At 49.7% G+C, this 11,138-nt stretch overlaps 1 protein-coding gene across 6 annotated transcripts in view; it reads right to left on the minus strand.

The window, feature by feature from the left end:
• Window positions 1–11,138, minus strand: part of SH3RF3 (SH3 domain containing ring finger 3) — a 380,077-nt gene that overhangs the window by 166,416 nt on the left and 202,523 nt on the right. For all 6 annotated transcript variants that reach the window (XM_011375283.2, XM_011375284.2, XM_011375281.2 and 3 more), the window contains one exon: window positions 2,034–2,309. In XM_011375283.2, the coding sequence (XP_011373585.1) occupies window positions 2,034–2,309 (276 nt within the window). The remainder of the gene's footprint in view (window positions 1–2,033; window positions 2,310–11,138) is intronic.

The following is an 11,138-nucleotide window of genomic DNA, read 5'->3' on the forward strand; positions in this document are numbered from 1 at the left end:
AACTGGGGGCTACAAGGTTCTGCAGCTGTCAGTTCACAGTGAGCTCTCCTGGCTCCGAGAGCCTTCTCTGATGAAATCCTGTGAGGAACGCCCTGAAGCCAGCTGAGTGAGCTTGGAGGAGCCTGGACACTAAAGGTCTGTTTCCTTAGCAAGGGCCTGCCCAGACCCTGAGAGGTTGTTGGGATCCCTTCTCTTGGTCATAAGTGATGGCACAGAGCATCACAAGCACCCAGAGGGTTCCTTTCTTAGGGCAGGTTCTCGAGAGTCCTTTGGGCAGAGAAGTGAGTAAAGCAGGGGTTCGTTTGCCTGCCGCTCTGGGCAGCCTGCCACTCTAGCCTCAGACTGAGAGAGAAATGGAGATTGGAGAGGGGGAAAGGAAGAGCTAGGGGTGGGAGGAGAGGGGGAGACAAAGAGAAGCCAGGATGCTGGCTTCCTGGGAGGCTGTATCAGTCAGATAGCAATTGGAATTAGCATCAGAACACCTTGATAAAAGGAAGGAAGACAGAGTTGAGTCCCTGAATGAAAAATAGATTATTCACTGTCAGGCTGAACAATGGAACAGGACATAAATAGCAGCTGTGCACAGGACATGCCAATTTTGCTCAAAAGTGGTGTGCACGGTACTCCAGCAACCCTCCAGAGAGCTCAGGGCCACAGCCAAGTTGTGCACGGAGCAGGTGGTTGGGAATTGGGGGTTGGGGAGACAACAAACACCGAAGTCCTCTCAGAAGAGGGAAGAATGTGGCTTTAACGTCAGAGATTTGAGTTATGTGGATGAAAAAACGGGGTTTTATAGAAAGCAGCCTCCGATCATAAATTCCTAACAGGGCAGGTCACTGTGGGCAGTCATGTTCCAGGCCTGTAGCTTCTTTAGTGAAAGGTTTTAAGCCGGCCCTGCCCAATGCTCTGGTGTCAGGGTTAATACACCTTGGAAATGCCAGAGTAATGCCCCTCAGAGGCATAACCACCCTTAAGGGAGCACGTAATCTTGTTAACTAGCCTGTAATCCCACCCTTGCCTTGCTCTCTCCACTCTTCCTCACATCCCCTCCTTAGTTTCAAATACATAAAAGAAGCTGCAGAGCAGCGGAGCTCTTGCTCCCAGCATATCTCGTTGGTTTGGCTCAAAGAAACTCTTATAAAAATTCTCTATAGGCTAGGATGTTTCTTACATCAACCAGTCTGACTGCTTCCCTGGGAACCCTGGCAGTTGTGAAGATAAAGTGGAGCTGTCTCCAGAGGCCTCAGGACAGATAAGTAATCCATGGGAGCTGCTTCACTGCCAACAGGTAGAAGCAGATGCTTCAGGTACGACAGGCCGCCCCTCCCCTCACAGTACAGAGGAGTGTGTGAGTGTAAAAACGAGGAAGGAAGGAGGCCGGCCGATGCGAATGGGGCACACTTGTCATGGTGGGGAAGGGACTGTCCAGAGGGCCATCACCTCTGTTTGCTGATGTCTTACGACCTCCGAGGCCCCTCCACCTTTCACTTGCTCTCTAGGACAACTCCACTGGCACATACTGTTTAGTCTGTCTCCCTCCGGGGTCCCTCTCTGCAGGACTGACCTAACCACTTTAAGTGGCCCCTAAGCACAGCTGTCCGCCCTCTCTCTGGTGCTCTAGAAGACAGGGCGGTAACATGCTGGTTTCTGGGCCTAACCACCACTTCCCTGTGACCTGAAGGGGATCTTTGCAGCCCTTTCTCCTGACGAGTCCCTCTCTCAGGGCCTGTGAGTCCTGGAAAGACTCATTCCTTTGTATCTGCGTCACCACTTAGACACCATGACCCAGGTGACAGAGGGTCTGGCTCCAAGAGCTCTCCACCAGCTCCTGGGTGCAACTATGTGTCAGGCTGTGTGCATCTCATTCCAGCCAACAAAACCTCATCCGGAGGTAGGAACCGTTACCTTCTCACTGGGAGGCCCAGCGGGGAGGGCAGATCTCCCGGAGGAGCAGGATTCAAACCAGTCGGAAGGTGCCTGGGCTCCTGGCTGGGAATTGCTGCATGAGACCATGCTCACAGAGGCCACCTTACCTTGGTGAAGGTCAGACAGTCCTTGTCTTGGTCTTGGTCCTTCATCTCGAAATCATACAGGGCTTTGCCCTGGGGCGGGGCAGGCGGCAGGGGCCGGAGGCACTGCACATAGCTGGCGGGCAGGAAGCCATGTGCACCGTGCAGCTCCCCGTGGAACCAGTGCTCGTCCACCCTGCGTCGCAGGATGATGACGTCACCCTTGTTGAACTTGAGGTCACCAGGTTCTTTCCCTTCGTAACTGTAGAGGGCTTTGCCGTAGGGAAGCTGGGAAGGATTCTGAAAGCAAAACACAGTATCGGTTACTCAGCGCAGCTGCTGCTCGGAGGGCCTGAAGTAAGGGGTGCCTATGTTCTCAGGGCATGTGCAGAATGCCCTCGAATAGGAAGTATCTCAAAGGAACAGACACCCTGTCACAGAGACACGCGAGGCCAAGGTCCTGCCCAGACGAGAGGATCTACAAGAAGGCCTCCATGATGGTAATTCCCTCTCAAATAGCACATATGAGGGAGGGGCCAGGTATTGTCCTAGGCCTTGTGTGTGCACTACTCACTCTGTGCTAAAAAGGACTCTGAAGCAGGAGTTAAATCATTTTCAATTACAAGTGAGGAAACTGAGGCACACAGAGAGAGAAGGGAACGGGGCCAAAGCCCCACACCTATAAGGGTAGGGCAGAATCCCCCCTAGGTGCTCCGGCTCCAGAATGTTCTCACCCACAAGTTTGTGCTGAATTGTTCTCCCTCGGATGCTATTTCTATCTGCCAGATTTCCAACAATTATCATCCAACAAAATTTTCATTACTTCATCTCTGAACCTCCACAACAACTCAGAACATGCCTCAAGTGAGTTTTCAAGTTGAAGCAACAGACTCTCACAGACTGTGCTGTGCCCCTCCCACTTGTGGCCTCGCAACCAGTGGCAGACGCCTATGATGTCCAGCCCCAAGGGACAGCCTGGCTGTGGAAGGTGGAGGCCACCCCTAGGACGTTGGTCCCCAATACAATGGAATGTCTAACAAGTGGTCCTGGGCTGTCATAGGCTGCCCACCCCCCACGACCACAACTCATAGCTTTTTGATGCCTACAGCAGTCTGGTTCAGAAGTACAATTTCAAGAGTGTAAAACAGTGTAATCTCTTAACGTCACGGGATGTTCCTGTCACCCTGTCAAAGGTTAGCTAACCCTTCCAAAAGTGATCTGCTGTCTTTAGTCTCAAATGGAAACCCAAACAGAATTTTTGGCAATCTTCTGCTCTTTAGCAATAAGGAGTCTGTTGAACTACGCTGAAACTCGATGTCATCATCCACTTCCTGGGCTCCTCCAATTTAACTGGACCTATTTCATAAAGACCAGTGGCTGCTTGGGTTTCTCTTTGTCTTCTTTACGGGTGGCCAACACCCTCTCAACTGAGTAAGATTTGCCCAAGGAAAATCAAACAAAAATCTTACCAATCTCCCTGCATCAGCACCCAACGATTTTCCTAACAGAAGCCGCATTTTCTCACCAGGCTGCCTATTATGCCAAGGATTTCTTTAGTCTTTGAATCGGTCAATACAGACAGAAAAGCATGAAGCAGGAGTACATGGAAAAGGTCTTTGTAGAGGACTTAATAGCATGTTGGCAACTCAGCCACTCCGCATTTACGTTTCAGCAATGTCAAGCGACAGCAGTTAAGAGAGAACCTGCTGGCAAACTGACAAACAGCCACCACTAACCAATTAAATAGTAACACCAGAGGGTTTGCAGAACTCAATGAGGGGGGAAAAAAATCAGTTTGCTTCTAATAACACTCACTGTGGCTAGCTTTGTACTGTAAGCACAATAGACTGTAATGGGCCCCAATTTTAGACAGCTGAGGCAAAGGGGTAATTTACAATCCAAGTACTATGATCGGAAAAGAACAGAAGAGGCTGTTGGCTATGGGCCACCAGAAGAATTCCACTGCCACACAAGGGCCAGTCAGCCCCTAACCCAAGAGTTCCAAATCAGGGATAATTTTATCTCCCGGGGACATTTGGCAATGTCTGAAGACATGGCTGGTGTCACAGCTCGGAGGTGGGATGTTATTGGCATCCGATGCGTAGAGACCAAGGATGCCGCTACACACCTCCTTGCACAGAACAGCTGCCCACAACAAAGACTTACCCGGCCCAGAATGTCGACAGTGCTGAGGCCGAGAAAGCCCGCTTCAGACTGTCAGCTTAAGCTTACAAAAAGACAAAACAGCTTTCTTGTTCTGTTTGAGCTTAGTCTATCACAACTTTAAAAATTAAATATAAAATTTATTTCTGTAATGAAAATACTTTCACGAGTGACCACATGGAGAAATTGAGATCCCCATAGAGGTAAGTTGTATCAAAGGGTTAGAAGAACTTGCTGTTCACCTTGAAAACTGCCCTCAACTAGGTGCACCAAAACAAGCGTCACTTGGTCACGTACAGACTCCATTTCCTTTGGTCCTATGCTCAAAAGCAATATTCTAAAAGCCATCGATTCTCAGGCTGTTTGGTCATATTTGCCACTATTGACAATAACAGAGAGCAAGGAGGGCGGGACTTGCACTTTTGTTTCGATGCTCTGTCTCCCTCTTGCACTTTCATGCCATTTGAACACATGCACCGCACCGTCATCCCATGTGGAAGGGACACCGGCATCTCTACCGCGGCATGCCCACCACCAGCTTTACTAGCTCTGTTGGCAGAGAGGATACTCTCAGCAGCACATAACACGTACGTTGTGCATTCCTGGCCCGACCTGCCTGGTGTGGCGGGGAAGGACCTGGGCGTAGTGAAGAGAGACGCCGGCACGACTCATGCAGGTGGCCTGGCGGCAGGCTGGTGCTCCCAGTGGGTATGCCCTCCTCGTTCCTGGAAGGCACACATGCCTGATGTTTGTGGGATTCTGTCCTTCACTGATTCTCCAGAATGGGCATGACCCACCTGCCTGAGCGCTGCGGCGCCCAGGCCTCCCTGGTCAGCAGAGACACTTTCAGCACCCCTGTCTCTGCCTGCTTCTATGCGGCGACTGAATTCTCTGTGCGTCCAACTTCCCTTCTGAATGGTGGACTTATGTCAGTCTATCTGCCTGGACATGCCACAGCTCACTGAAGCCATCGTCTGTCTGTCGGGCCCCCACCCCTGCATTCCTTTTCCTGGCCATAAAATCTCCACCCAACACTAAGAAAGTACTGTCTGCTCCTCTTGAGCTTGCTTTTTCCTTCAGCCTCAGGTTCATCCTCAAACCCTATTGTTCCACTTCTAAGCTCTCGCCAAGGAACCCTGTACATGCTTCCACTCCCACTTGCCCTGCCTTTCATTTCTCCCACCTAAACCATTGCATATGTCCACCAGCGGGTCCCCAGTATACTGCTGGAAATCCAAAGACAGAGCTGATCTCGCCATCCCGCTGCTTACCTATATACCTACTGGAGGGGAAGCATGGCACCCAAGGCTCTCCACGCTGGCTGAGGCACAGCTTCCAGCCACAGCCCTCTGCTCTCCTCCCCACTGCTGGCACCCAACCAGACTGGGCAGCACCCTCACCTACAAAGAACACGTGCTTCTGAAATTGCTGGGTCTTTGCTACCCCCCTCTGTCCCCTTTCTCTCCCTTCCAAACCTGGCAGCACCCCAGACTGTGCTCTCCTGATCCTGGGAGCCTCTCGTCCATCACTCCCTGACTGTATCAACCCTATTCAACCAAGGCCCCAGAACGGGACTGTGCTGTATTTGTCTGACAACTCCGGGACAAAGGAGCGTTCCCAGCACACTGTAGGTGCCCTATATATGCTTGTTAATTCAAATGCACTCAGGTTAGTCCTGAGGTAGGGCAGGAGGGTGGGGGAGTGAGGAAAGTCAGAAGTGACAGACAGATCTGAAATAGCAACCCTACAAACCAGCATGTCCCACACAGACCCAGGAAAAGGGTGCCAGTCCCAGCTCTGCACAGGGGGGCAAAAGAGCAGGTGTTCTGTCTAGCATGTGAACCAGGGGAGGAGTGGGCCAACCTCCTTCAGAAACAGCAGAAGCAGGGACAGGAGGGGACTGCACGTGGCCCTCTCCATGGCTCCTTGGCAGATGAGACAGGGTCAACTACCCCTTGGCCCCGACGTCAGAGGGCAGGGCTAAAAGTAAGCAACCTCGCTGATTCCAGCCATGTCTGGTTAGACAGCCACACTCTTCAGCTCCCCTCCGTGGGCAAGGGGAGGGCAGAGGAGAGAAGAAGGGAAAGGGAGACATCCCACCTCACTGATCCCCGCTTCCTCTGCCGAGAACGCCAACCAAGATCAGCATCTGATAAAGCAAAAGTGAGAGGAGCAATAAACCTTTTTTAGATGGAGAACACATTTGGAGGGCAAAAATCAAAGCCAGGGATGACACTGAGAGGCAGTTTATCCAGGGGGCAGAAGCAGTCAGAACACGGATCTAGCTGTTAGGAATCGCTCAGAAATGGTGACTCTCAGCACCTCCACAGCATCTTTCATCTTCAAAGCCCTTTATAAGATTAACTAATTAGTCCATGACTAGGGCCCAGAGGCAGGCAAATGCTATTATGGGGCGGTGGGGGTGGGGGTGGGAAAGACTTCTGCAAATTTCACACAGCAACCAAAGGACCTCTGAAATTCCAGCCTTCCCCAGCCCAGCCTAGCCTAGCCCAAGGAAGCTGAGCAGGTTTTTCTGCAGCCATTTCCTTTCCGTCCAGACGTCCTTACAATCGCTCTCACACTGTATATGCTCCCCTTCGGAGGCGCTGAATTCAAACACTGCCACTAAGCTGCCATTACATGGGCTAACGACATTAAAGAAAAAGAATAAAAGGAAAATGGGAAATACATCTGGGATGCCTACAGGATAATTAACACCAGCCACCCCTGCAAGGCATTAATAATAATTAAACCTATAATGTCAGCTTCATGGCTCATTACTCAGATGCAGCGCACAAATCCTGCAATGAGCTTAATGTCCCACCCCGTGGAGACAGGGGTGCTTGCGTGTGCAAGGAAGTACCATCTCCATCATTTATTGAGATCAGCATGACAGTGGGATTTAACAAATGTGCTTCTTTTCCACCATGCTGCTGATACTCAGCCGAGCTGGCTTCCCTGGGCATGAGGGCCCACCTGGAGCATGGTGGAGGGGGCGGTCTTGGCTCAGGACCAGGCATTCTCCAGATCTCCCAGCCCGGGTGAAGAGTGTGAACAAAGAACTCTCTCATCTTCTACACTCTAAGGACTTGACCCAATCTCCCTTATCCACCAGTGCTCCCCACATAGCACTTGTCATGGTTCTAACCACATGTTGCCCATGGCGGGCCCCCCGACCATCAGATCCACCAGGACAGAGACTGTGCCTGCTTTTGTTCCATGCTGAATCCCCAATTCCTGGCCTGATAGAGATCACATGTTCAGAATACCCGTTGAATGAATAAATATATGGACTGCAGGACCAAACCCTTGGGATTAGGGCCTGGGCTAAGTACCTCTGGCTGGAAGAACTTCTCCTGCACATATTTTTCCCAGGATCTGAGGTTCAGGGTCCATATAGCCAAAAGTCCTGTTGCTGACAGTGGCTGGGCCCAGATGGATGGGGAAAATTCTAATGATTGCTCCATGAGGAGCAGGACAAACAGCTGGAGGAACCAGCTTGAGCAAAGGCATGGAGTTGGAGACAGACACCAGCTTGCCTCACATAGAACATAACAGAGGTGACAGGTATTGAGGAGATGAATCCTGGAGACTTCCAGGGATGCTGAGCAGGCCAAAGAGGGGACACTGCCCAACCGCAAATAAAGCAAGCATCGCAGGGTCTATGAAGGCAGCAGAGAAAGCTAATTGCACCCGCCCCACCGCCCCCAATATCCACTTGCTCCTTGTTCCTGTCAGTGAGAATACTCCAAGTTTCAGTTGGGGTCAAGGTCACCCAGTTAAGATATTCATCTCCCAGCCTCACTTTCAGGGCACCTATCAAAATTTTAGTCAATGGAATGCAAGTAAAAGTGATTTGTGCAAATTCTGGACCATGTTTCATAATGACATTTATAAGGTAATTCCACTCCCTCTCCCTCCCCTCCCATGGCCTAGATGGCAGTGTGGTGGGGGGGGGGCAGCTTTTTCCACACAAAGATTACACACAAAGCAAAAGACGAAAGGAACTGGGGTCCTTGAATGACCTTGTAGAAGAGAGCCCTGGACTGTGACTTGAGAAAAAAAGAAACTTTAATTTGAGATGCCATGTTTTGGGGTTTTATGATCAGCAGTTTAGCCTGACTAATTCGGAGAGTCTGAGGTCTGATTTATGGTTTCTTTACCTCATAAACTGTTTTCAAGCCAAAGTGTTTAATATAGCCATGGAGGTTATCACGTATGTACTCTCCTTTTAGAACAGTACACCCTCATGAACACCCTGAGATTTAGAATTACATGAAAAGGCATGGTTTCTTGGTCTTATCACGTGTTACATAAGGTATTTAACCAGAATGTCACCATCTTCTGGTTTACAAATGTGATCTGTGATGTTGTTAACCTATCACAATCCAGCCAGGAGGTTTCCAGGTTTTAGTTTTATAGCTAATTATATTTCAAATTCCTTCTCCCCTTTTCTCATAAAAAGCTATTGTTTCTTTCACTCTTTTATTCTGATGATTTTTCCTTCCCTATATTTGCATACTCATTCGTCTAAGAATTTATGGAACCCACAATGTGCCAGATCCTACACCAGGCTCTAGGCTACAGAGGGAGTAGTAAGACACATCCTTTTATTCAGAAGGTCACTAAAAAATACAAGAGAAATGCACAATTTGTCTCCAACACAGGTGGGATGAGCACACCCTAAACTGTTACCATGTGGTGCAGTTATGAAGACAGAAGCTGTGTACATCTGTGAACTGCCTTTAACTTAGTTTCTTGTTTCAGCAAGATTAGGGAGGATTAAAAAGCAAATGTATGTTTCTTTCTTTTTTCCTCCCCTTTTTTTGCTTTTCCCATTGTCAATGGCCCTCTTCTCAAGTTTGCTTGCTGTTCCATGCACCTTGGAAATGAATTTGCTGACGTTAGTGGTATTTTGCTAGAAGGGAAGGGCTGAACTGTTAGGAGAAACGGCATTAAAGGAGGGCTGGTTTTGCCTGGTTTTGCCTTAGAGACATCTAGTGCCTCTGGGCTGGATGGAGTCATGAGTCATCCGTGCGATCGTGTGAAGCCCTTGGGTTCCTCCAGATGAAAGGCACTATAAAAAGCAATGCCACTGCTATGTCATATAAGGAATGTGGCTCTTGCAACCTCTTCTCAAATTAGCCAACACAGCTTTATAATAAAACCATCATGTCATGGGAAATAAACCTTTTTCAAAACTGTACTCTCCTCTTCAAAGAATTTACGCTTATAAAACCTATTTCGTCCTTCTACAGATGTGAAGTCAGTTTCTAAGCCACTCACATACGGTTGCCCTGGAAAGAGGAGAGACACTAGGATCAAACTAAGTCCACTTGAGAGAAGGCGAGCTCCAAATCAAGGTCATCTGAAAACACCCAGGAAAACATTCTTAGAAAAAGTTGCTCCTGACAAGGAAACGGCTCAGTAAGGAAGTTTTCATTGTGTTTGATTTTTTTCTGTTGGGGAGATATCTGCAATCAACATTATTGAGGGTGAAGATAAGTCTGTGGAGAGCACGTACGCACAGATGCACTCACGAGCTGGGCCTTGGCTCTGCATTCACACGGGCGAGGGCCCCAGTCAGTTAGTGCCCACGGACTCCCCGTCCTCAGGGAGCACGTAGAGCCACGATCGCTCACAGCAAGGACACGCGATGGCTGCAACACTCTTGCTCTGGCCAAGGCGGGAGCTCACTTTTTACTACTCACAGGAAGGGAAATAAAAGGAACCCTGAAGTCGCCAAACAACTAGAGCCTCTACTGACCCCCCAGGCCAAAACTACCACTGGCCCCGGCTCCGTGCCGCCTGTCAGCGCAGGCTGGGACACTCCAGTATGCACCCTGATATGTGCCCCTTCTCGCTTTTGAGACCTACACATTCTTGAAAGTCTGGGCGGTGTCTGACAATGCACAATCGCGTTTCTGAGCACCAGGTTTTTTTCACAGTCGGCTGTTTTGACAGTTTCAGGACTGCTACAATGCACTGTTGCATTCTGGTCAAACCGAGGCTTCGCAAAGTTCTTTGTTTCACCAGCGATCTCTCTATTTCTGGTTTACAAAGATAAGGATGCCCTGGGAGAAGCTTCTCTGGCGTCCTTGTGATGTCCAGCTCTGGATTATCCACGCTGCAGTGGGGTGAGGGAAGCAGAGCTAGCTAGCTGTGAACTTCTCAGAACTGAATTTTAATGCCTTTCAGTCTTCCTAACTGAATGTCTTTCTATCTGTGTCCCTCAGAGGGCCTCGGACACATAGTGTGTCGAGCTGTTAGCATAATGGTCATAGTCCCAACTAACTCTCCTCTAAAAGAAAAAAAAATCGAGCAGTGGAGCAGCCCAAAGTTGGCAATGAAAATGAGAATGTTCTATGAAAAAGAGAGCAAAGGGAGCTGAACACTGGAGCTCAAGACAAGAATCCTGTAGGTGCCCTTATCTAGGACTGCGTGTGCCATTGGGCAGGGCACTGTGACACAAAAAGACTCATAGGTAGTGCAAGTGAGGCCAACCACTGAGAGCCGTGGTCGAAAAGCAGTCAAGTGGCACCTTTCACTGAAATCATACTGTGCACACTCGGAGGCTCCTTAAATTGAAGAGCAACCTGCCCTCCACCCTTGGCTGGGAGAGGTGGAATTTGACTGAGCAAATGGTCAGCTTACAGTGCAGGGCCCCATGCTGGAGGAGCCAGGCTTTACCACGACCACCTTGGTTTCCAAACTCCTCCAAGTGGCTCCAGGTGTCCAAGTGTGACTCCCTGCACTCCCCTACCCCCAACACCACCATTCCATTCTGCTAGCATTCACCTTCATAACAAGGTTGCACTAAGAGCTCGAAAGGGTGCAAAGGCTAACAAAATGAGCTTGGGAGACCCAGGCCCTTTCCTGTCCCACTTGTGCATACCTGTCACACACAGTCACAACTCCCCTGGAGCTCCTGCACCCGGCCCTACTCACTGCCCCTGCCACCTGCGA

The sequence above is a fragment of the Pteropus vampyrus genome, unplaced genomic scaffold, assembly GCF_000151845.1.
Source record: "Pteropus vampyrus isolate Shadow unplaced genomic scaffold, Pvam_2.0 Scaffold269, whole genome shotgun sequence".
NCBI lineage: Eukaryota > Metazoa > Chordata > Mammalia > Chiroptera > Pteropodidae > Pteropus > Pteropus vampyrus.